The sequence below is a fragment of the Falco peregrinus genome, chromosome 1 (assembly GCF_023634155.1).
Source record: "Falco peregrinus isolate bFalPer1 chromosome 1, bFalPer1.pri, whole genome shotgun sequence".
In the NCBI taxonomy this organism is placed as follows: Eukaryota; Metazoa; Chordata; class Aves; order Falconiformes; family Falconidae; genus Falco; species Falco peregrinus.
In genome coordinates this window covers 66,971,329-66,997,284 of record NC_073721.1, presented here as the reverse complement: position 1 = coordinate 66,997,284, position 25,956 = coordinate 66,971,329, and the positions used below count along the sequence as shown (strand labels likewise).

The window sequence follows — 25,956 nt, the reverse complement described above, 5'->3', positions numbered from 1 at the left end:
GGAGGGGGTCGGGGGCAGCAGGTGATCCAGGTGGGGAGCAGGGAGCTGCGGAGCGGTGCTGTGTGCTGCTGCAGAAAGCCCTGGATGCTCGGGGTCTGTGTGTCAGGGAGTAATTGGAGCAATTAGCTGCCAGCGACTTCTCACCAGCAAACTCCTCCGAGGGAGTAAGCTGGTAATTACTCCAGAATGATTACCTGTGTCTCCAGACTGCCAGAGGCTGGAGGTAGCTGCTTTCAGCAGCAGCGGTGGCTGCAGCAGCTTCTGTGAAGGTGGATGGGAGACCCTTGGAGCATTCCCTTCCTTGGCTGAGCTAAGGAGCAGGGAGGGTGGATTTTCTGACTGTGGGTGCTATCACAGGTCCCATTTGGGTGGTCCCTGAGGCTGGGGCAGACCATGCCTGGCAGCAGGGCTGTGGCTGGGGTATCCATGGGCATGGCACAGCATGGTGGGTGACTGCTAGCCACTGCTGAAGGCAGATGGGCATCAGGAGAGCCTGGGGGAGCCTCCGTGGTGGGAGGTACGCAGTGCTCTGCAGGGCAGAGGGATGGCTTCTCCTTCCTATCACCTGACTCACCCCAAGCTGGGAGCATTGCATGCCTCATGCCAGGGTGCAGTTGCAGGATGAATCCCTCCTGGGTGCCAGCCTTGGGCTCCACCTCCTTGCAAGACATTTTTGAGGACCCCTGGTGAAGAGATCTAGGTGCGATGGGTTTTCTACCCTTACCTGGATGCCTGAGTGAGGCATGGCAGGAAAATAATACTCATCCCTCTGAGGGGTTTCAGAAGTGCCCTTACGTTCCTCCCTCCCTGCGCCTTGATGGCAGGAGGGTCATGGTGGGTCTCTGCCAGTTGGCACCACCTAAATGGTGGATGCTCGTTATTTACTGATGTTGTTTGTGACTGAGCAGATTTTAAATGGGGGGAAACTGTAGCACTTGATTTGTACCTGTCATGCTGCTCTCATGTTGAGCTGGTGGTGGGAGATGAATGTGAGGTGGCCTCAGCTGCTCTGCACTGCACTGCTGGGCACCAGCCGACGTATCTCTCCCTTTGCATGTGTGGAGTGAGGTTTAGCTCAGGTGCCACCCAAACTCCCTCACGTGTGGATGCTTAAAAGTACCAACTCCAGAAAAGATGGAAATTAAGAGGTAAGTGAAATGCAAAGGCTGGGGGGCTGCAAAGCCTATGCAGAGCAGCCCCCTGCCCACCTGCAGTTTAGAGCTCTGCTCTGCCACTAACACACCCCATTCCTGTCTGTGGGAGGGGGTTTGCAGGTGCAGGGGGTGGGCAATACAGTACAGCGGAGCCTGCCCAGATGGCGTGCCACGTCAGTATTCGATTATGTCCAAGCAAAGCTTTGGGGCACTTAGCTGGTATGTGTTAGCTCAAGCACCGCTTTGCCTCCAGAATTTGCACAGGCACCTGGTTGGTTGGTGCAAAGAGCAATAGTGTTGGTCTTAAAAGCATCAAGGTAGTGAAAGGGTTGAGGTTTGCAAGATAGCTCCTGTGCTTTGCTGGGAGCATCAGGGCGGACATGTAGTGGTGGCAGGAGGACAGAAAAGTCAGTGTCGCCGTTCAAAATTGCTCCTGAACTGGCAAGCTTAAAAGCAATTAATTATCAAGAATACCTGTTTGGGGAGGGAAGAAAAGAAGATGAGGAGAAAAAGGAAAAAAGGGATCTTTTAGGTCAGTCCCCTGTGTAATTCCCTCCATAGGTGCAGACTACAAACAACTAGTGCTGTTGAACCAACAAAGCTGTTGAGAGGAGACTCCTTCTCCTCCTGTGCTCCCAGGGTACTGGTGGGGAACCATCTGCCTCTGCCCAAGCAGGTTAGTTACACCAGCCATGGCCAGGTCCCCATTCCCCATTCTCCTACCACCCTCTCTGCCTCCTTCCCATTAAACCCATCTCTCACATCTGGTGGCTGAAAATGTCTCACAGAATCCAGCTGTGGCCCACTGCTGCCCTGCCTTTGTCCTTCATTAATATTTTTGCTGAACCAATTTGCCCTGTAGATCTTCATGTCAGATCTGCCTTTTTCATGCTGGAGCAACGGCTCAGGCCTTTCCCTGGTCCCTGCCAGCCGAGGAGCTCTGGCAGCCCCTCATCACATCTCCCTGCATTTCATCCCATCTCCACCCCTCCTGCCTTCAAGGTAGCCCAGTTTCTTTACTCTTCTTCTGTATTTCAAAACCCTCCGGATTTTGTCTCAGCAAATGGGAACAAGGCACCCCTCCTTCCTATGCCAGCTTGCTAGTAAAAACATAGAAGATCAATCCTCACACGGATCCTCAAGGATTTTGCCCTCCAGCCCAAGAGATCCTCTGAAATATTAATAACCTCTTAGTACCCATCTTAGCTTTCTTGAACCAGCCCCCACCTGACAACTGTCAGTGTGGCTCAGTCCCAGCGCTTTGGCCAAGGTCCAGATACAGCATTCCCTGCCTTTCCTCCCCTGGAAAACAAGTCAGCTGATGTGTAATGCTAATTTAGCACAGTCAACATCTGGAAAATGCCAAAGTTTTGAAGAAAATAGATATGAAAGCACTTCAGGAAGGAAAAACTTCCATCTTTCTAGCCTAGTACTGTCAAGAGTTTACTGCTTGTGCCTGGACTTTGATATATTACTTTGAGGATGGCATTTTGGCAGATATTGCATTTATTTGCATTTCATTTCTCCTTCCCCGGCTTCTTCCTTTGCCCCTCTTCCCATCCCTCCTCCATCGCTTCAGTAACCACAGCACTGGGGGGAGGTAGGAGAGCTGCGGCGGGATAGACACTTCCAGATACTTGAGGATGAAGTTATCTCTTCCGAGCGCTTCTGCCACTGTGCGGGAGCCTGCCTGTGCAGCGGGAGGGCTCCCTTGCCCATGGGGCTGTCCCTCAGCTCCCCAGGCCAGGAGAAGGCAGCACCCCCACCACACTCCGACTTCTGCAGGACATCAGGTTTGATCCTGCCTGACATTTTGATTAAGCAGCAAGACTGATTTAAAAATGAAGCCAGCAAGCACTGAACAGATTAAAACCCAATTAAATGCCATGCCTCCAAAAGTAAAGAAAGATCCCTTGTGGAGTGGGGTGATTTCTGCTGGGAAGTCTCCAAAAGGCCCCAGAGGATGGGATTGAGCTGAGCGCAGCTCTGCAGCCAGAAAAGCTCCCGAGCAGAAATGGGGGACAGGAGGGATGCGTTGTCTACGTCCAGCAGTAGAGAGGTTGCAGGACATGGTGGCATTTTTGGAAGTGAGTATCTGGAAGAGCTCAGATAAACCAGGGAGCTTCAGAGAGGAGCAGCGGTGGGGAAGGCGTGCTGTGCAGGGAGGGAGCCCAGCGGCTCAGCCTCCCCGAGGCAGCAGAGGTGACAGTGCGGGGAAGGGGAGCTGGGCAGACCCTGGTGGCACCAGGGCCAAGGGCTGGCAGCAGAAAGGAGCCCCCTGCACATGTGGGACCTAAGCAGTGTGTTTTCAACACCAGCAGAAATCAGCCATGAGCCACTTTCCAAAGGCCCGGGTGGCTGCTTGGTTTGCTGAGAAAAGGAGGTGGAAAAATGCCAGCCGTGTGGAGTGCGGCGCGGTAGGGGGAGAAAAGAGGCTCTTCCACCACTGCCCCCACCCTGCTGGAGAGGCAGCACCAGCTCCCCTGCTCCTTGGAGCTTGGCCTGAGGGATGATCCCACCCATTTGGCGTGGGGGGCACGGGTCCTGTCTGGCCTGTGAGCTTGCAAGTCAGGTGCTTCTGGCACTTCTTAGCCTTGAGTCTCCAAAGCTCGCAAAATATGACTTGTGAGGATATTTAAACCACATTTTTCAGATACACCTTCTACAGGCAGCTGAGGTTCACTTGCAAAGCCCTGGCCTCTGAGATCCAGCCCACGCACCAACTGCAGCAAAACTGAGGTCAGCTCTGGAGCAGCGCATCTGCAGATGTGGTCCCCAAACATCCCTATGCCTGAGGACACCACCTCTGTCCCCTCCCGCACCACTTGTCCTCTGCCCCATGGGGACAGCTCAGCCCCACCGCTGCCTTCTTGCATGTGTGGCTACCGAAGGCTGTGGCAGAGGGACCTGGCGTCTGCAGGGAGAGGAGAGGTAATGAGCCTCCTGATTTTGCAGCAGCTGATGCCTGAGTGATGGCTCTTAATTGGCTTCTCTCTGCAAAAATCCTCTCCCACCAGCCCCAGGAGAGGTGGTATTGCCACAGGCTGTGCCTCCCTGTGCTCCCTCCACTACAAGCTGGTTTTGGGGAGCAAAGGGGAAAGGATAAGCTAGGCAAAGAGATGCACTGCTAAATGCTTTTTTATTTTTTTTTTTTTTTGACAGGAATAGAAGATTTGCCCTGTCTCAGATAATTAGCTGTTTCCTTACTGGATTGCTGTGAAGGGAAAACACTGACTGTGCCATTCAGTGAGGTGAAAGATTTACTTCACTTTTATTTCCCTGTGTCTCTTGCCAGCCTCCAGGCAGATGGGGGGAGAATCGAGGCATTTCTGCCCCACCAGCACTAGTTGCAATCCTGCCCCACTGATGGGCACTGCTTGGAGAACCAGCAGCAGTTTTGTCCTGCCAGGTGCTGGGAGTGCAGCGGCAAGGACACCCTGTGTCCTGCCCCACTGGTTCCCACATCACCCACCTTGGGGCTGAACCCCGAGGAAGGGCAGGTTGGCTGGGAGGTTGTGGGAGGACCGGTATCCCCAGTGGATCCCTTTGGCTGGGGACAGGGTCCTGTAGAGGTCTTGTGTCCCCCACAAACCACACCAGCTCCTTTGCTCTTCTCATCCATCCTTTTGCCTCATCCCTGTGGGGAGAGGAGCAAAAGCCAGCGTGGCTCCATCCCAGCATCTCTTATAGTGAGAAGAGATGCTGGGACCCTTGTGGGATATCACTAACCAACTCCCCTCCACCCCCAGCTCAGAGAACCCCAGATCTTCCCTCCCCAGCCCCCATCTGTAGCCAGTGGCCCCGTTTCAGCAGCTGCTGTGCTTGCTGGGGGGCGAGCAGTGGGAGCAGAGCTGGGGGAAGCAGGCAGTGGATCAGATGTGCCGGTCGCTCAGATCTGTGCTGAGGCGCTGATGCTTTTTTCCTTGGCAGTTTTCTTCCTGGCTGCGTCCCAGAAGAAGGCAGGATTCAAAGGCCACCCCCGCCCTTGGCACAGGCTCTGTCCACCCAGTCCTTAGCTGCTTCTGAAGACAAAGGCCCGCTAGGAAATGCTCACCTTGATGTTGCAGAGGTTACAAAAGGAGCCCAAGCTGGAAGACGACATTTTTTCCACTGCTGGGAAAAGAAACCAAAGCCCAGCACACCTCAGACGGTGCTGCTCTGAGCTCCTTGCTGAGTGAGGAGCATCTCCAGGGCAGGAGAAGGATGGAGGGGATGTTCAGCCAGATGCAGGGGCTGGCTTGGTCCCTGACATCTTGTCCTCACAGCAGGGAGGGCATCTGGGACACCTGGTGATGACACTTCTCGCAACCCAAGAGCTGCCCAGCATGTGAGACGAGAGGTGTGTCTGCGCCAGGCGGGGAGAGGGGCAGGGGATGGGCTTCCTGGTGACTTTCTGTCTGTCTCTTGGTGTCACCAGCTTAGGGCAAGGGCTGGGGGTGCTGGTGGGACAACAGGGCCAGAACAGGGGTATTCAGGGAGCAGTGGGCAGGAGGCGATGGGATGGGGTTGCAGGATCATGCCTGTGCTGGGGGTGCTGGATAGCACCTGCGTTCACAGGGACAGACAACGGCAGCTGGCTGGCAAGGAACTCAGTGGCAAATAGATGTCCAAGTTATGGATAGCGAATTACTCATGAGTGGAGAAGGGGAGGATTGTTCTGATACACCATGGGACTCTACAGCATCTCTCCTGATTATGTTTTAGAAAGAACCAGGGTGCGGGGAAGGACAGCAGGTTGCGGTGTACACCCTTGTGGGACATCACTAACCAGGTCCCCTCCACCCCCAGCTCAGAGAACCCCAAATCTTCCCTCACCAGCCACCAGGAACCCCACTCCACCCACTCCCCATGCCTGACCCCGCACTGGCACAGACCGTCTCTGCACTCCCTGCCCTTCCCATCACCTCCCACAGCTGCAGCCTGCTGGGGTCCCCACTCTGCCTTCTCCTTTCTGGGATAGACATGTTGCCAGGCCAGAACTTGAGGCTACTCCTCTTTCTGGGTATCCCCTGTGGGATCAGGACCATTACAGAGCTCTGCTGTGGAGCTGAGGGTCCTGGGTAGGACAGACAACCCTCCTCTGGTAGGACAGGAGGGAGGGGGTGAAGGGTTAGCTCTTCCCACTAGCAGGGTTTAGTTTAACGTTATTTTTGTTAAGCTCAATCAAATTTCTGGAGCTTGCATTTTCCCCGACTGCAGTGCCTTGTTGCCTTTTTGCTTCCTTCCCTTCTGCTCGGGCGGCTGCAGCAGATGCTGTGAGTCTATAATAAGTTATTCAGCAGCAGTCTCCATGCTGGTCCTCGGATTTCAATTTCCACATGTTTCCCTTCAGGCTGTTTCCAACTAATTTCCCCATTTGCATAATGCCCCCCTTAGGGATGCGCTGGCACAGCCCCTTCTCCCCCCCTTTGACAAGATCATCAGAGATTCAGGCTATTAGCGGAGAACACTTTAATTCTGTTGGCCCTTTAGCCCAGTCCTCCCCTATGTGTCTCCAATTAAAAAAAGACAAAGAGGTGAGTTGGTGTGCAGGGGGATGGGGTGCCCACGGAGAATGGGCTGGGGGCTGCTGGCCCCCCACCTACGGCAGCCCCTGGAGGGAACCAGCCAGCAGAATTACAGATTCAGAGGCAAACACAGTTTCTTATTGCTGATTGTGGTCCAGCAGCCCTGCCGGTTTTGTCTGGACCAGAATCGGCAGGAAGACCCCCAGCCCTGCCCCTGGCTGGGGGTGCTTGATGGGGAGAGATGGGGAGGGCTGTAGCTGGGATGGCACTGAGCTGGGGCGTGGGGGTGGGTCTGGTTGCCCCTGCTGCATGGGGACACACAGACATCCCCTCTCCTGAAAGAGCGCTCCTGTCCTGGGGGTTATTTGGAGGGCCAGGAAGGCTGAGCACATGCAGGAGAGGGGAATGAAACCCGTGCCTCGGCTGCTGGGTGAGGGTGCCCCCCACCTCTCCTCTCTAAGCCACCTTATCTCTTCTGGACACCCCAGCCCTTCCCTGCAAATTCCATCTCTCTCTGTCCAGCATCAGAAGCAAAACCTGCTTATTCCCTCCTGATGTTCGTATTCTTCTGCCCCTCCTCGAGCGCCTTTTATTTTGTGCTTCCACTACACAGAGAGCAGCCTGAACATACTCAGTGCTCCAGTCTCTCTCTCCCCCGCTAATTCTTGTCCATCCACACATGGCAAAAAGCCTACATCACCATCCCGCTCCCAGTGCTAGCTGCTGGCTCTGTTCTACATCGCAGTACATCTCCCTCTTGTTGCCCAGGCACCAGCTGGATTATAACTTCCTTCAGGAGCTGCATAAACACCTCCAGGTTTAAGCGAGCTCAGCACTCCTGCAAAGCTCACCTCTCCGCTACCCAGCTCCACATCCTTACAAACGGAGTCTTTCCTCCTGCTTTTTTTTATTAGCTCTTCCATGTTAGAAAACACGATGGGAACTTTCAGACCGGCTTCTGAACAGGTCTCTGATGTGCTTCTCTCTTTTTATGGCTCAAGTACAACAGCAATCGCAGACATTAACATGCTTCTTTAGGATGAAATGTACATTTGAATGGCACCCAGCTGGAAGAACATGCTACTGTCTCTTGCAGAGCCTGCTGCAGCCCGCCCAGAAACCCTGGGAAGGGGGCAATGGGAATCCAGAGTCTGCCTGCAGCCCCCTGCACATGGGGGAAGGAGGCAGCGTGGGAGCCGTGGCCAGGATGAGGGAGAGTCGAGGTGGATGCTGGGGAGCAGGGGCTGCTTTGGGGCAGTCATTGCCTTCACCCCCCCCTCTGAAGGACCTGTGTTGCTGACAATATACAAATTAGCAAAAGTAAGATGTATGTGGGGATGCATGGGATTTCCTCGTCAGCAGAGGCTTTTGGATGGATAGACATAACCCTCTCCAAGGCACGGGAAGAAATGTGTTGGGTTACTCCCTGTGTCCTAGGCTCTCTCCAAGTCTTCCCCCTCTCTGGATCTCACCCCCGTACAAAGAGCACTCCCACCCCAGGCTCCGTGTGTCAGATTGGCCTTTTCCTTCCACCCCTCTCTGTGTGCAGGGTCCTGACCTAGTGCCAAGAGTGGAGTCCTTCAGGCCCCCACCCTCCCAGGTCACTTCTTGGGTAGAAATTGCCATTACAAGCCTTTTCAGGGCCCAGCACTGTGGGACACAAACCTTATGGGGGCTTCAACTCGCAATTATCATGACAGTCATTATTAACGAAGAGAAAACCTTGCTGTCTTTGCCAGCTTGTTCCAACAATGGGAGTGATGGAGTACAACCACCAGCCTGGCTTTCTTCTTGTTTTTGATCTGGGATGGGCCAGCAAGTAGGATCAGGGGTCTGTCTGCAGAGGGATGCGGAAAGCATGCCCTATTGGTTATGTTCATGCTGTGTCCTCCTGCTTCGCTGCGGTTGAGGGGCCAGCTGCCGCCCTGTGGCACTGAAATGAGAATGTTTTCCCCATCATGGGAGACTGGAGACCCCACCAGGAATGCAGCTTCCCAGAAGAAAGAGCTGTCATTCCCTGGCACCATATCCCCTCTCCTTCCTGTGTGCCCCGTTTGTGAGCCAAGCCTGGGCACCGGTGGTGGATCTCCCAGCTGCAGGGCTGGGAGGGGAAGCCATGGCCCTGGATCAGGAGTGGTGGCACCAGCCCAGCAGCAGTACGCAGCGTCTCTCCTGGAAGTCTCCTACCAGGCAAATGTGCTCCTCCTGGTCCCAGCAGCCAGGCCAGTGCCCAATTCCCTGTTGTCAGATGGTGGCACCCCACAGCCTCGCAGAGAATGGGGGTCTGCTGTTTGCCTGAAAGGGGAGAGACCCTGTGCGGGGCATCGGGCCGGGGTCCTGCTGTGCAAGCAACCCTTGCAGGTGCTGGTGCCCTGTGCTCCGCCGGAAAGCTCGATCCCAGGAGGGCTGGTGTCCAGGGACGGCGCTGACGTGCAGGTGGCAGCTATACGTGGCCCCCTTTGGAGAGATAAGCGATCAGTGCTACCACCACCCCAACGTACACTCCTGTGCCGATGGTTATGGAGAGCGCAGCGAGGAAGAGAGCTCGGCGCGAAGCTGAACTGGCCAGGTGGAAATCTCCTTTGGAGACAGCCTTGCTAGTCTGGAAGGAGAAGAAACGCTCATTGCTCACAGCTGTACCGACCTGGCTTTTTAGCCTGCTTGCAGTCATTTCACTGCTGAGTCAGCCCCCCTTCCCATGAAGGCTGAGGACAGACAGCAAGACACAGAATCATAAAGTCATTTAGGCTGGAAAAGGACTTTAAGATCATCAAGTCCAACCGTTGACCCAGGACTGCCAAGTCCACCACCACGAAACCATGCCTCCAAGCACCACCCATCAGTCTGGGAGGGCTTCACACAGCAGTGCCACCTACACACATCTCCCTGTGGATTTTGCCTCCAAGGGAAGCGCGGGCTTTGGCTGTTTGTCTGAAAGCCCCAGCCATCTGGGTGCTCAGCCAGAGTGGTGAGCGGGTGGCTGGACCCTCCTAAGACCAGGCAAATGGCCGGTGCATGGGGTGGTGGCTGTGTGGTACCGACTAGATACCCGTATACCCTATACAGACGTATAGCGAGTACCCTAGTCTCAGGGAGCTGACTCCAGGCAGCGTGGCCTGTTGGTCCGGCTGTGCTGCCACTTGATCTTGCTTGCCTGAGGTTTTCAGTTGAAGCCTATTTGCCATAGAAGGGCTGATGGAGTCAGCGACAGAGACAGACGTGGGTGTGGACTCTTTGAGCTGGCATCTTCCAGCTTCCCTGAGTGCTCAGAGCACACTCAGAGCTACTCTTGGTATTACCTACTATTTGTGTTCGAGTTGCCATGTGGAGATCAGGACACTCACTGTGCACAGACATGGAATAAAGAAATGGTCCTTGCCTCAGCGGGTGGTAGTTATAGCAAATGGAACTAAATATAAATTGCACCGAGTACATCATCACGTGGAAAGTGCACTGTGCTACCCTGCACCACGTGGAAAAATGCAAAATCAGTCACTCCTTGGGGTCTTAATCATTTAAAGCTTTCCCTGCTTCTCACCGCCTCTGTGCCAGGTACTCATGTTATATACTTTTCCATTTCTGTTTCTATCCTCTTGATTCAACTTCTTAATGCCTCCCCCCCATCTATTCTTGGTACAGCAGCATCTATGCAAACTTAGAGTAAATCCCCTGGCTCTGCATGAATTATTCTGGGTCAACAGTAATGTAAGTGAGCCCAGGCTCTGCACTAAGCCCTCAAGAAGGCAGCAGCTCCTCTGAGGAGGTGCAACCCGAAGGTCATCGCCCTCTCCAGCCTCTGCCAGCCTGGCATTGACTCACACAGCTTAGCCAACACACGTCAGAAACAAGTGCCAAGAGAGGAGCTGCAGTGCGATGCGGCCACCAGGCTCCTCTTTGTGTCCGGTCTCCAGAGCAGCCTGACTCCCAGGGCATGAGCGGCTGGGTCATGGTGCAGGACCTCTGCACTACTGGCGAATTGGGAGGGCAGGTGGGAAAATGGCATTTTTCCAAGCCTGGCTGGAGGGTGAGAACCTGGACAGGGGGCCAAGGGGAGTCCCAGTTCCCTAAATAACACCCGAAAGATCCAAAGGAAAAGCCTGACCTCCAGCAACCCACGCAAGAACTGGAGGGCTTGCAACCCCACAGCAGTTGCGGAGACATCCAGGAGCCAGGAGGTCTCTTTGCCTTAGCTCTCAGGGATCTGGACATGGCACAGCGATGAGCCCTAGAGCCAGAAAGGTGTCCCGTCCCCTCCAGGGCTGCTGTGGCTTGCGGGGCTCTTGCTCCGGCACTCAGTGCACGCAGGCAAGCAAAGGGATCTCTTACCCCTTGGGAGAAGTAGAAGGCAGCAATCCCCAGGGGCCAGAAGCAGCACAGCATGGAGAAAAGGGCCAAGCCCAGGTGGTCCCGGGGGGGAAGCATCAGGAAATGGTCCTCACTGTCGCTGTCACTGGAGGAGTCGCTCTGCAAAACCAGATGGATTCAGCACATGCCCGCCTCCCCGTGCTGCCCTGCAGGCCGCGTCTCAGCCCCTCTCCTCCCAGCATCTGGCCCCCTCATATATTCTTATACATTTCCCACCTGCAAATTCAAGGAGTGAATTTCAAAAATATTTTCGCCTCCTCAGCCCAGTTTGATAAGAAAAATGTAGGTCAGCAAATTCAGGAGCAGAGTGGATTCTCGGCTCCCTGCCAGAGCAAATGCTGAGCTCGCTTGCTGGGGGTCTGGGATTTCCCTGGGAGATAGATAGTCTTAAACTGACATATCTTCAGCTTTGGCAGAACTGGCTGTTTGTCAGCTTAAACAAACTTAAACAAAGTGCCTTATCCCCATTAGGGACTAGGAGATCGATATCCTGCTAAACTAATTTAGCAAGTGAGGGAAAGCAGTTGAATTGGAGGCTCCATCACAGGGGCAAGGTGTCCCATCCCCTTAGCGAGCGCATTGCTCAGAGCGGCTGTGGTCAGCCCTCCTGCCTTGCGGCACCGCTCGGCCAGCCGCAGGGCAGCCTGGAAGGGATGTGTCTCGGTAGGGAAGGCACACAGAGGTGAGGACACCCCTGCTGCCATCTGAGAAGGTCACACCGGCGGCACCGAATGCAGCAGAGCCGTGCTGGGTCATCAGACATCAGCTCCAGCGGGCTCCTGGGACCTGCTCCCACTTCTCAAGGTGCTGGGTGATGTTCCCAGCCTCTGCACCGCTGTTCCAGCTGTGGTGGGGCACAGAGCACAGCGTGAGGCTGCTTTGTCAGCTCTCATTCCTCCTTCGCAGGATTCATCCTGTATATATAAAGCTTTCTCTCAGCTGCTGCCATCAGGCATGTGAATTTTGCTGTTATGCAAGGATTGCTATTTCCCCTTAGCTCGAGTGCCACCGCGGCAGCAGGCTGCCCTTGTCAAAGGGTCCCCATACCCCAGGGGTCCTGCAGAGATGGCCCCACCTCCCCTTCACTCCCAGCAGGCGTGTAGCCAGGCTGCCCTCAGGGAAGCTGACCTCCTTCTAAGGTCTGCAGTGAGGAAAAGGGAACAGAAGTGACAAGGAGGAAGAAGAAATACTGGGTGCACAGGGAGATGCTGGTGAGGTAGGACATGGTAGGGTTTGTGGGGGGAAGATCTGGGGAAAGAAGGGAGAATAAACGACCAAGAATTCGCGCCAATGGCCAGAGGAGGAGTCTGGTGCCATCCCACCTGGCAAAGCTCACCTCGTACTCCTGGAGCTCCTCTTCCTCCACCTCGTAGGACACAGTTTGGATGCGGATGTCGCTTTCTACCAGGCAGGACCCTTGTGCCTCCTGCCCGTCGGGACCTTCAGATGGAGCCTCTTTGCTTTCCGTAAAAGTGGTCTCGCAGCTTTCCATCTTGCTGTCTTTGGCCTTGAGAGCAGCCTCATCCTTCATGAGGATAAAACTGGGGCCATACAAGGCTTCAACAGCCAGCTGCAGGGAACTGGCATCCAGCAGCTGGTGAGTCCTGGCACCACCAGTGTTTTGGAAGATGTAGGAATACAGTTTCCCTTGGCAGTGATGACTGGGGTAGTCCTGGCTTTGATGCTGGTGGTAAGAATAGCTGCTGCGAAGGTGCCCGTTGGCCTTGGCCAAGAGCGGGTTTTGGAGCTCACGCACGCTCTCCATGCTGCTGGCAGCGGAGGGGGGAGCGATCCTGTGGGAGCAGATAGAGTGGGAGGGAGGAGGCTGTTATTTCAGCAAGGCAAGGGAGCAGAAAAGCCTCTCGCCCATGCAGAGCTGATGTCAAGATGAGGCTAGTGGGAACAGAAAGATGTGGCAATGCTGGAGGAAAAAAGAGCCCTCCCCACCTCTCCACAGCTTGAACGCTATCTCGGCAAACTGAGCATCTCTTCATCTCTCCCCAGCTGGTAGTAAGATAAGGATGCAGCCCTGCAACAAGATCATCTGATTCAGGCTGGATTAAGATGAGGATTTACTGTATCTATAATGCATCTTGAGACGGCCATGTGCAGCCTGACAGGAAAGGACCTACTGCATCTTTTCTGCTGGTTCATAACGCGTGTTGCGACAAAGCCTAACAGACAGCACAGAAGTAGATCAGAGGCTGACAGCCACTGGAGGGTCCTCCCTGACTTCCCAAAGCAGAGGGTCACACGGTGAAATTACAGCCCTCCAGGCGCTACATGTGCACCTAACTGGCTTTCAGGTACCCGGGAGGTTTTCTAGGATTCTTCCAAGGCTGAGCTGGGGCGAGAGCAGCAAGCCATCGAGGGAAGGCAGGAGGCTGCTGTGAGGACCTGGAGGTGGTGTTTAGACTGGGGTGGGGAGGGCTGGATGCTCAGCCAGCCGTGTGGAGCAACATGGAGGGATGTGGAGGTTAAAGTGGAAACCCCGTGGGGTTTGACAGTTTAAGTAAATGACCCATCACATCAGAGCCCTGTTTAAACCAGCTTCACCCCTGGGTACAGCGGCGGCCGTGAAGCCCTGGCCCTGGGCCACCAGCTTCAGAAAATGCTGAGTTCAAATGGGATCCTCAGCTCCAAATGTCAACATGGGTTTCTTCCTCAGGGAAATTCAAGCCCCTTCTCCCTTCCTCCATTTCAGACTGCTGAAACCTCGTGCTGCTTTTTTTTTTTTTTTTTTTTTTTTTTGGCATTAAAATTCCTGAGATGAAATATTTCATCCCCTTTTCTTCAGAGGAACATTTGCTATTTTGGCTTCCCAACACACCTTGGCACAAAGAAAATGTGTGGTGAAATATCAGCATTCCCCAGGAGAGAGAAACAATTACTACGCTCTTCAGTACCAGAGCTCTGTGTTTTACAGCCGCTCTCTAGCACATTCCGAGCTCCCAGACTGTACCACCTTATTGCCTTGCAACCCCAAATGTTCCTGCCCTCCTTAGAGGCTTCTGTCACTGCCTCCTCTGCAGGATGCTGTGTAGCAGACATGCTTCCACCTGCTATAGGGTTCCCGGAGGTGCACTAGGCTTTCTGATAGAAAGCACGTCACCATGGCTTTAAATCTGTCCTCAAGCAGGAAATATAAACAAAGAATTTGAAGCTGAAGACTACAGAGAGTGAAAAGCCCAAGTGGTCCCATACCCTTGGCCAAACTCTGCCGTACCACACAGGTCTGAGCGCCATACCCAGTTTTAAATGGCCCTTTCGATGGGCTTCGTACTGGCAATGGTTGTCACATTTTGAAAAGCTGCTCAGGAAAATGGAGCCATCCAAAAGCACTCTCATGCTGCTAAAATTCTGCACATTTTGGTGAATGCCCTCCACTTCTCCCTCCCCAAAACCATTCTCTGCTTTCTGCAGTCTCCCACCTTACTAATAAAACCTGTAATGGCTCATGCAGCAGATGGCCATGAAGTATTTTCAAAATATTTAAGGGAGATGCATATTTGCAGCACAGACGGTTTTATTTCCTGCACAGACCCAGAGAAGCTCAAAGCTTCATCCCAGTTTTCAGGCAAGGAAAGCACAAACCTCCTCTTTGCTTACCTCCACACACAAATTAGATTCCCAATAAAATATCTTGGGTTTTAATGAAACAGTAAGAAGACACCACTTACTGAGTGTCATTTGAGAGCAGCAGCCCAAGCAGGAGCAGAAGCCCAGCTCTAGCAAGAGAAAGCTGACGGTTTTGGTAGGTCATTCACCCCTCATCTCAAGAAATGTTTCTGGCAGCAGCCTAGGGTAGGGAGGGATGGGATCTTGCTGGGAGCTGCTGGAAGGAGCTGGCTCCAAACACACTGAGAAATGCCACAGATGGGCTGCGGGCAGGCTGCCGTGCCGGGCAGCGGGCGCTGTCTGTGCGGGGGTTGCTGCTCTGCTCACTTCAGGTCTTCAGCAGGGGTTAGTGGAGGGGCAGAGCTGTGCGGCAGAGCCGTACGTTCACAGCAGCAAACGCTGGGAAACACTCAGAGCATGGCAGGAGGGAAGAAGGGAAAGGAGCCACGAGGAACTGGAAACCTGAAAGGCAGCCTGGGAGGTGCCAGGTATCACAGACTGAGAGAGTGCATCTGTGCAGCTAGACTGCTGCTGGACACGGACCCGGCTGACTGTGGGCATCCTGAAGGGGCTGGCTGTTGGGAGGGAAGCTGGGCTGGCCTGGAGCTGGGGGGAAGAGACAGGGAGGGTTTGCAGGTAGCAAATATCCCAGGGTGAACATACCTTGGAAGAAGAACTATGGGTAGGAAAAGAAACAGTAGGAAAACGCTGCTGGAGCTCGGGGAAGTCTGTGAATTTGGTTTGGGCAGGGCTGAAGTCTTTGCCCCAAGGGAGCAGGGAAAGTCCAAACCTCTCTGGCCCTTCAAACTGCCCTGGGGCTGTCCCTAGAGCAAGGCTCTAAGGGGGCTGCTGCACCGCACAAAGCATGGACAGGGCAGGGCTACAGCTAGAAGATTTCAGTCCATGCTAGTCTTGCACCCTCTGGGATTATAAAAGATTTATCTGTACTAAACTCTCTTTTTCTTGCTGTCTTTCGCTCGCAGGAGTCAGGGACAATACTCTCCCTGGGAGCAGGATGGGGCACTAACAGGGCTGCAGGGGAAAAGTGCAGGAGGAATCTCACTGCGCTTCTCCTAAATAGGCAAAGAGACCCCCGACTGCAGCCCTAGCATCTAGTCCTGGCATTTGTCAGCAGTGGGGAGGGGATGCCAAGGGTCAGCGTCACAGCATGCTACAGCAGCATGCATGCTCGGCCCCGCTGGAAAGCAGCCAGGCTGAAACTTCCTCCTCTGATTGCTGTTGTGAAGAGTCCCCATGCTGGAGGGGTCAGAGATGCTTCCCACTCCTTAGTCACCAAGATCCCAGCATCGCATAGAGACGGTGCCTGTGTGCCCCAGCACGCGTGCTTGTGTACAGCAAACAGTCTGGGTTTGCAGGTGGAGATGAGGGCTATCAAACCTCTAGAGACGATGTAAGAGAGGGAATGGCAGGGAGGGTCAGGACCAGCACCGTGTGCACAGGCGCAGGGAAGGACAGAGCCAAACCAGCCCTGCTATCACTCCCAAACCTCATTTGGATTATCTGGATCCTGCAGTGAATTCAGCCACACAGGGACTTAATAAAGTAAACCTGGTAATAACCAGGCCTGGGTGAAGAGGAATGAAGTCAGCAGGTGAAAGCAAAGAAGCTGTAAAAGAAACTGAATTGGTGAAGAGTGGTCATTCTCCATCCTCATTACCAGCATGACTGGATAGCATGCACATCCATCAGCCCCACAGGGCCAGACTGGGCAGTACTGGCAGCAGGTAATGGTGGCGAGATGCTGTTAGGTGCACGGGGAGGATGCGCACGTACAAGTGTATGTGCACTGAGCCCGGGGGGGGGGGCTCACCTGGGAGGAGGCAGGCTCCTGTGCCCTGACTGAGCTGGGCTGTTGCTGCAGCCCTACCATGGAGACTAAGGGCTGCTAGCTCCCTACGGAACTGCCTTCCCCATTGCACTGCCACTCCCCTACCCTCTCGGTGGGGCAGGGCCCCCACGCTCCCCAGGCTGGGCGCAGCGGTCCCCAGCAGAGTGGGAAATGCACAACTGCATTGTGTACTCCCAGCTTCTCCAGCTAAGTACTGGATAAAAGGAGCCAAAACAAGGCACGAAAAGAAAGAGGTAGCAAATTTAGCTTTGTGCTTCATGGATCTCACCTCCACGCCACATTCACTGGGGCAGTCCAGGTCCCCTTGGGACCACCTGGAGTGTTCTCCCGCAACAGGAGAGGTGCTGAGGTTGCTGGCCACCCCTGCTGGCAGCAGCACAGCCCTCAGAGAGACCCTGGGCACAGATGCTGGCTATGATAAGCCCAATTAATGATGAATAAAGTAGCTGTTCCAGAAATCAATCATTATTTAATTGTCCTGTCAAGCAAACACTCTGCCTTGCTTTCCAGGCTCATTAGCAGGTTGTGACTGCGTTGCATGTCCCCAGACTCCCGCGCGAGAAGGTTAGCCCATCCTGGCCAAAGGCCTTCTCCTTCAGGACAGTGCCTTCAGGGAGCTGTGCCCTGCTGCGCTGCCATGCCCCAGCTGGTCCGAGGGCTGGGGACAGTGTGAACAGGCATTCCTGACCCAGCTGATGGGAAGCAGCAGCATGGCCAGGTACAGCTGCCATAGCCCCAGGGCAGAGGTGGGTCCACTCCTGATGGAGCAGAAAAAAGCAGATGTGTCTAGCACCCTTCTCAGAGCCCAGGCCCTCCTGGAAGCTCTCAGGAGGTGCTTTGGGGCTTCTAGGCAGAGGTCCAAGCCCTGTCAGGGCACAGTACCTCTGCCTCTGAGCATCCAAGCTTGCAATTCTGCCCAAGAGAAAACCAGCTTGCAAAGGCTCTGAGAAGCAAAGGCAAGAATCACCACAGGGAATTGGCAATTTGGAGAGGGAATATGAGGATGAAGGAAGGGCTGTGAGGGCTCATGGACAATGTGCCTGGCAGGGGTGGACCAAGCCCTCTCTCAGCCCCCAGGAGCACAGCGGGGGCAGCAGTGGGAAGGGAAATGGTGGGCCAGAGGCATGGGGCGAGTAGAGCAAAACAATGTCTGAGCCAGGCAGAGAGCTGGGCCATGGCCACCGGGATGGAGAAGAAAGAAACTGTGTGGAGCTGCCGGAGAGGAAAGCGTTGGTGAGGACCAGGAGGGAACGGAGAGGGTGACACAGAGCCCGTGGACATAGATTAGAGGGAAGATAGCTGAGGCTTTTTTGACGTAGAGCATCTAATTCACAACTTTCATGCAGCTAGTTTGATAGAGCTGGAATGGAGTGAATAAAGTGCTTGTTCTGATCTCCTGACAGGTAGAGAGCCAGTGCCTCGGCAATGGGCTCCAGGCTCCAACAGAGACTAAATTGCTCTGAGAATTGGGATGCGATGGGCTGCTTTTCAAGGTTCGCAAGTCAAATTGGGCAATTTCCAGGTGGAAATCGAGTCTTTATTCTCCAGGATAAAAATGTTTCTCTGCAGCACTGTTTCGACCCAGCTGTGCTCAGAGCTAAGGCATTGCTCCTAATGGTACGCACCAGCAAATCCATGCCCGGGGCTAGCGAGGAAGAGCCGGGCTGCTTCCGGAGGAGCCGTGCCAGGGGCTGTGCAGGGCTGTGGCTACCCGCACCGCCCTGTCCCCAGCCCCAGGTGCCATGAGCATCAGCAGGGGAGCAGCGTGAGCTCCATCGCCCCCAAACCCCGGAAAGACACGCTGCTGACACCCAGCCTCGTCCCGGGGGGGGCTCGCTAGCAGCCTGTGCCCTGCCGCTGTGGCACCGGGGCCGGCGGGGCGCCTGTGGCAGGCTGCCGGCGTGTTGCCCACCGCCGGGCGAGCCCCCCCAGCCCCGCAGCCAGCCCCCAAGCAGTGCCCGGCACTTGGAGAGGTGGCCGCTAGATGTCCCAGGCGCTCCACGCAGCGCCGCCCGCTCGGGCCGCCGCACCGCCCCGGGGCCGCGCAGCGCGGGGGTCCCGGCCGCCGCCCCCCGCCCCAGCGGCACGGTGGGGCCAGGCCGGTGCCTGCAGGCAAAGCCCCCGGGCCCAGCGCCTCCACGTCCTCGGGCACGGCTACACCGCCTCAGCACCCCCCGGCCGCCTGGAGCTGAGCGCGGATGCGGCCACGGGATGTGTCCTGGTGGGATGCCCCCTCCGTGCCCCCCAGGCAAGGGGGAGCAGGGAAGAGCACAGCGAGCTGGTGAGGGGGGGAAAGAGGGAGCGTGGAAGTGTGATGGTAATAAACCACATGGCTGTGTGGGTGGCTAGGTGTGTAATTAGCAGGTTTGGACTCTCTCAGCATCCTTTTTTTAGCTGGAGGTGCAAACAAATAAATCAGGTGGCTGGCAGAAGTTTCTGCAGGCCGTCCTGGGTGTGGGTCTCCTGGGTCTGTGGGGTCAGGGGGGAGAGGGGGCAACACGGGGGGGCTGCTCCTTGGGGCTTCCCAGTGCTGGAGGGCAGCGGAGTGGCCATGGGGCAACCCCCTGAGCAGAGCAGAGAGGGTGGCCTGCAGAGAGGCTGGCAGCGTTGTGCCATGGAAGTGGGCCAGGACAGAACCAGGGATGGACAAGTTCTGGAGGTGCCACCAGCCATGCTGGAGCATCCCTCTCAGCCTTGGGGTGCTCCTGCTGGATTTGCAGCCTTCAACCCTGCAGTACCCTCAACAACAAGCCCCCGTGAGGGGCTTTGAAGGGGCACAAGATGCCAACCAAATTGATATGATTGATAACTCTAGCTGGAGGCTTCTTCACATTCCAGTTTGGGGACTGAGCAGGGTTGTTCAGAGGCAGTGGAGATCAGGGTGATGGCTCCCACATGGGGAGGCTGTGAGGCTGTCACTCAGCATCTCCAGCCCTTTGAGGCATCAGCCACCTTGGGCGGCTTGGGAGGCTGTCAGGCTCTGACTGCTCATCTCAGCCACAAAATGCCAGCCCAGGGTCAGGGAAGAGTGAGTTTCCCTGCTTGCTGCAGCATCCAAATCACTGGCCTGGAGAAATGTGAGCTCAGATTGGGTCTAGGCTTCAGTCTTCTCCTCCTCAGCTCAGGACCACCCTAAGGAAATATCCTAGGGCTGCTGTCTGGAGAGAGGGGCATTGGCACCTTACCCTCAACGTCAAACTCCTACTTAGAAACATCCATTCCTGTAGAGCTACTGGGAGCCAAGCTCACTGACCTCAGGGAAGCAAAACTCTTCCAGCACAGAGGCAGCCCCATCCTTTGCTGAGACCAGGCTCCCTGCCTGGGGTGCCCGAAGGGACACCAAGTATCCCACAGGAGTCCTCACAGAGGTCCACCAAGACAACGTGTTTATTACCAGGACATTCTCACTGCTGCTGGAAGATGCACAGAAGCTCCTGCTTGTGGATTGAAATTTTGCTCATGGCTCATTGTCCTGCGCTAACAGTTACAGCCCTCAGTTTCACATCAGGTTTTCTCTGTCTCCTTTTATACCCAGTATTGAACTGGACACAGTGGGTATCCTAGATGGGTCCACTTTCTTTTTCTGGCTTGCCCCATTTCATCCATACCCTTTGATCCAGTCCCATCATTTCCACTTCAAGGCTCTTCTGCCTGTGAAGTCCCTTTCATGTCTACTGCTGCCCCAGGACCCTGTATCCCATCCTTCCCGCAGCTCCCTCCCCACAGACCACTCTGGGCTGCCTGGTCCTGTGGCAAAGGGGGAGCATCATCCTCAGGGAGCAGCGATACCCTGTGCTGGAGCACACCTGTGCCTTGTGCTCCCCTCCAGGACCAGCCCTGCGCCCCTCAGCTCTCCAGCCCCGCCTGCCCCAGGGCTGTCCCTGGGGTCCATGCCCTGGGGATGCTGTCCCTGCCACAGCCTGTCACCCAGCACAGAAGTGATCTGGCAGATAGGACCTGGCTTTCTTCCAGGTGAGAGACCCAAGAGGGGGACAGGGACATAGCATGCAGCAGGCTTTGGGGGGACAGAGAGATGTCCCCCCCCTTCGCAGCTGTGGCTTGCTGACAGAGCAGCTTAGCTGCGGCACCTAACTCTATCCTCACATCTCTGCAAATCCCCCTCCTATCAATCGAAGCTGGCAATGTAAAGCGGCTGTTAAGGACTGCTCATTTGTCTCTGCTTAAAACATATCCGTACTCAAATGATTCATAACCACCCTGAAGGCTAGCGCATGCCAGCACCCCTCCTTTCCCCACCATCCTGTTTATTTTATCCACGATCTGCCTGCTTTCAGCTCAGGGCTATTTCCACTTTGCTTACTGTGGCCCAATTCTCCTGGGGATTCACAGGGCTCCTCTACAGTTCAGATGTTTAATTCATTTGCCAATGATCTGCTCTCTCTTTAAAAATGAAGTTATGCTGTGGAGATGACACCTTTCGAGCTTACTTTTCCAAACCCTAAGTTTCCAAACACAGCCTGTATTTATCAGCAGCAAGGTGATCTCCTTGGTCTAGCTAATAAGTGGATTGCTCTCTTCCCACTCCAGCCAGTGGCTGCAGACCCAGACAAACTTCAAGGTGTTAAATTATTACCCAGGTCAATAGGTTCAATCCAAATCAAATGTTGAGCCTCTCTTTCATATTTGTTATTGCCAAAGAAATTGAATCTTTGTGTGGAGATGTGCGCCCTGCATGTAAGGAGGGGCAGTTCCCGCTGGCGGGAGCTACAGGAGATATTTATTCTGTCTTCAGGAATATGATGAGAGGAAAGGCAGCAGCTGCCCCCAGGCGTCTCACAGCTCTTGTCTGCCCTGCAGTCCAGAGCAGATAGGAGTGTGCAGAGGATGATGCTAAAGTATCTTCTATATGGTATGGAAAGAGATGCTACAAAACAACACTACAAAATTTTCTTTACCATGGCCCTGTCAAGTCCCAACCATGCCTTGCTGAGGGGCCTTCTGGGCTGCTCCTGCCTTGGCTGTGTGGATACTTTCTCTCTCTGCCTGGTCTGTTTCTTTTCCTTGCCCACGTCACCACTGGAGTTAGATCACCCTTCCTGGGACAGGGTTCAGGCTGCTGCTTGCACCCGCCCGGAGTCATAGCATGCTGTAGGAGGTGGCTTTTCTCTGGGTCAGCAGCACTGGTGGTCCCACACAGGCTGAGCGAGGACATCCCACTCACGCTGCTTCCCTCACAGTGTGTCTCTGCAGCACAGGGATGAACTCCAGTACCCTGCCACCTTGGAGGCCCTGGGAAGCCAGGAGCATTTGCAGAGAAACCTCCATGCAGCTCAGGAGCAGCACCGGTGTGGCTGCCACATGTGGAATCATTGCACCTCTGAACTGATGCACACATGCAGGCCAATTTTTCACGCCAACAGTTGAGTTTCCAAACAAAGAGCTTAGGGGGACAAATCCTGTGACCAGCTCTAGTTTTCAAAAGATACCTAAAAGCGTTTCACTCCAGAAGGAATCTAGTTTAAGTGATGCACCTGAGAAATGCTGGGAATCAGTGACGCCTTCCCTTCCAGGCTGAGGAAAGCATTTGGGCTGATTTGCTGCCTTTTTTACTTGACAGAGAAGCAGTAACAGAAAGACAATTTGGAGGAAATCTATAATGAACTGTTCCCCCTCCCCCTTCTCTAATGCTTTGTGCCCTTCAGCCAGAAAAGTCAGTCATTTGCCCATCTCTGATTCTACAGACAGAGAAATACTGGCTGAAAACCTTGCCTGAAATTACCCCTAAAAGCGGCAGTAGAGCCGCATCCTGCAAGCGGTGCCTGGCAGTCCCAGGCTGGGGCACAGGGCTTTAGAAAATAGGCAGAAAAGAGCCCAAACCTGCTTGATTCAGAGACCGTGCTTGCAAGGGAGCTGGAAAACAATTCCAAGCATGGATATTAAATGGGAGGGAAGGTGATGAAGGGGTAGGAGAGAATTGGGGAAGGGGCATGGTGTATCAGTGGCTGGGGTCTAACACTGATGGGGACGGGGACAGGATGGCACTGGGGGCACCCAGCAGGGAGCGTGGTGGGCAGGAAGAGCAGAGCTTTGGGCTACCGTTCGAGGTTGAGGATGCTCCTGGGAAGCTGTAAGCACATCCCATCCCATGCAGAGGGGCCGTGAAGGTGGCAGCTGAACCACGAAGGCCTGAAGTGACCATGCCCGTGCTGGGGGGTCATGCCTACAGCCTGCAGGCTGCTCGGCCACAGGCTGCCGGACCAGGCAGGACTGGCCGTGCCGGGGCTTGCTCCACCGTGCTTGCAGGTGGCACAGGGGGATTTCAATGGGCAAGTTTTTGCTGAGCGCCTGGTTCTCTCCGCAAGCGACAGTGAAGTCTGCAGGCTGGGCTGAGGGCAGGGAGGGGTTGGGTTCCACGCAAGAGCAGGTATCTGCTGTACAAATTCACCATGCCGGAGCTGCAGCAAATTACTCATTCTTTAATAATAGTGTTTATTACCTGCTTCTGATGGTGGTTCAGGGAGCCAAAGCGAAGTAGATCCAGCTCCCCGAAGCTTTAGCTCTGCCAGCCATTTTCACGACACAAGAAACTTTTGCCGGAGAAATGCAGTCACTACATTTTAGCTTGGGCAATTCTTTCTCCTAACAGTCTACAAAGTAACCAGTTATTATCCCCCAGAGACCAAGGCTTTTTTTTTTTTCCTCCTTCTGCGTTGCATGCAGGCTCAGACCCTGCTCCTCCAGTTATCCCTGGCATTTACATAAAGCTGCCTTCCTCCTGGGAAAAAGGTTTTTTACTGGTGGTAAATCCCGAGCTCCTGAAAAGGGAATTTTTAATTTTTATTCTTTTTTCCCCAGAAGCAAAGCAGGCAGCCCAGTAGAGTGGCTCCGGGGAGAGCAGCACGGCTTTTGTGAAACCTGCAGCAGCTTCAGAGAAGGAATTATAAACAGGCACTGGGCAGAGATGGAAAGCGCTTCCCTTTGAAACTCCTGAAGGAGCAGCGGCTCTTCCCGCAGACGCAAGCCGGGAGGGTGTCCGCAGGGCTACGGGGGGACGGTGCTGCTCAGGGCAGTCGTTTCGCTGGCACAATTCACGGGCAAGAGCCCTCTGGACCGAGGTCCCCGGGCTGTTCCCCTGCCCCGCCGCATCCCAGGGATGCGCAGCCGGGGTGGGCGGCAGCGGGGTGGCCCCGTCGGCTGCTGAAGCCCCGCAGCAGAAGGAAAACAACCCCCGAAGTTCAGCCAGCGGCTGCCGGGGAGGGACCCCCGATGGCTGGCCGGCTCCAAGGTGCCATTGCAGTTCCTCTACCATACCCGGCCTCCAAAACTTTTGCCGAAAACCCTACATTTCGCCCACCGCCCAGCCTCTAATAAGGTAGCGTTGTCCCGCTCGCTCCAGGTCGCAGCCTTCCGTCTTTACAGCCGCCCACGCATTTTCCGACCGCCACCCACCCCCCCCCGGGGTGGCCAGCTCGAGCCGGGCTGCCTTTCCCAGGGGACCCGCTGCCCCCCGATGCGAGCAGCCTGGGGACCAACGCCCGCCCCCCCGGACCGCCGCCCGAGCTGGGTGCGCGGGTCCTTACCTGCGTGCCGGGCAGGGCTCAGCCGCCAACTTGCGGCGGCGGCGGCAGGAGCGGAGCGGCGGCGGCGGGCATGCCCACGGCCGGCGGCGGGGTGCCCGGGGCGGGCGGCGGCCCCTGCGGCGGGGGGGCCGGGCCGGGGGCCGGCGGGGAGCGGCGCGGCGGAGCCCCAGCCGGTGCCGGGGTGTGCGGCAGCGCGGCGGGCCCCGAGCGGCGGCGGCGGAGCCCTCTAGCTGCGGCAGGGCCGTACTTCACCGCCGTGCCCGGGGACTCCGCGCTGGCTGCCGCACGCCGGCGGCGGCACCGCCAACCGGCTGCCCGGGGGTCGCCGATGGGAGCCGGGCCCCGCCGCCCAGCGGCTCCCGGCGCGGTTTCGCCTCCTGCTGCTGCAGGCGCCGCGGCAGGAACGTCTGCTCCGGCTGCGCTGCCCAGGGTACAACCCTGCCCCAGCCAGGGGACACCCCGCGCCGGCCAGCGGAGTTTAAAGGGGAAGGATAAACGACATTCCTCCCTGCCGGTGCTGGGGGGGGTGTCAGGCAGCCCGGCCTGGGGGCTGCACCCCCGGAGCAGGCGGCTCCTTTGCTGGCTCAGCCAGGTGTTTTTCTGCCCTGCTCCGTAAGGACCCGGGTGGGATGTTGATTTGCCTCACGCACACCTGAGTATCACTCCGCTTAGTTAATCCGGAGTTAATCCTGATTTGCACCAGCGCAGCCAGAGCCGACGCCGCAGCCCCTCCCCCCCCCTTCCTGCACGCCCCCCCCCCCCCCGCCATCGCAGTCAATGTCCCGGGGAGACCGTGCTGCTCCCTCTGCCCCCGCAGCTCCCCGAGCCCTGCTCTGTCCCCCAGCTTGCTCCTAATCCCCCCCAGTGACCCCTCAGCGCCTGCCCCCACAGCAGGAGCACCGGGACAACTGCTGGCAGATACACACACGGCTGAAGCCCGGTCCAGCCGGGCATGAAACCCGGTCCAGACCCGCTGGAGCATGGGCGGAGAGCTGCCTGCCATCACCCATCCCCAGTGCTGCTACTGCACTGGGCAGACCCAGGTGTGACCCATGGCCACCCGTGCCCACCACCCACACTACTGGCAGGCACCCCTCGCAGCCCGTGCCAGGGTCCCCTCGGGACCACACCGTGGCTTCTCAGCACAACGTGCCTTTCTGGAGGTCCAGGCTTGTCCCCAACACCTCCCAGCTTCTTCCAGGTGCTGAGCTGATGGGTGATGGGTTGTGCGCTAGAGCAGGCAGATCCTAGGGTCCCGTTTCCAGAGGGGCTGGGGCTGGGGCTAGGGGAGGAGGTGGCAGGGCAGCCTCCCCTCTGCTCCAGCCCCAAAAGAGATGCGAGTCTTTCTAGTAGCAGCAGTGAGATCCTTTTGCAAAACCAAAGGGGCAGGTTTACATGGGCTAACGACAGGACCAAAGAGCCTGCATTCCCCAAAGAACCAGAGGCAGGAGGCCAGCTTTCCATTCTTGGGGGCAATCTGTGTGTCCCATTGTCAGCATCCCTCAGCAGGTCTGGGAAGGATGTGAGCCCAAAATGCTCCCCCCTGCCCAGGCTGGTGGCCTCAGCTGGCAGGCTGTCTTCCAGGATGTGAGCCGGAGCACAAAACTGCCGCTGTGAACAGAGTGATCCCCAGGGAAAAGGCGTCCCTGTTGGCCAGACCCAGCCAGCATAGCCTGAGAAGGGAATAGTCCATCCCCATGTTCCTGGGGAGTGGGACAGTCAGGAAAGGGCTTGGGATGCAGCAAAGGAGGTTTGGCATCTCCATCATCCACGCTCTGTCGGTCTGGGTTAGAGGCATCCTTTAGAAATGGCCTGGGCATGGAGCAGGTGGCTTGTAGTGGCCTCTCCAGCTTCAGTGACTCCCACTCAGGCAGACTCCCAGTGAGTGTCAAGCAAAGCCC

General features: G+C 55.9%; 1 protein-coding gene across 1 annotated transcript; it reads right to left on the bottom strand.

Annotated features, from left to right (window-relative positions):
• Positions 1 to 7,548: 7,548 nt before the first annotated feature.
• SYNDIG1L (synapse differentiation inducing 1 like) lies at positions 7,549 to 24,652 on the bottom strand. Its single transcript, XM_055793774.1, has 4 exons — positions 24,056 to 24,652; positions 12,363 to 12,819; positions 10,988 to 11,125; positions 7,549 to 9,263 (listed from the first exon to the last, which is right to left on the bottom strand). Exons 2-4 carry the CDS (start codon positions 12,789 to 12,791, stop codon positions 9,105 to 9,107), a joined length of 726 nt encoding a protein of 241 aa, XP_055649749.1. The 5' UTR covers positions 12,792 to 12,819; positions 24,056 to 24,652; the 3' UTR covers positions 7,549 to 9,104.
• Positions 24,653 to 25,956: the final 1,304 nt, after the last annotated feature.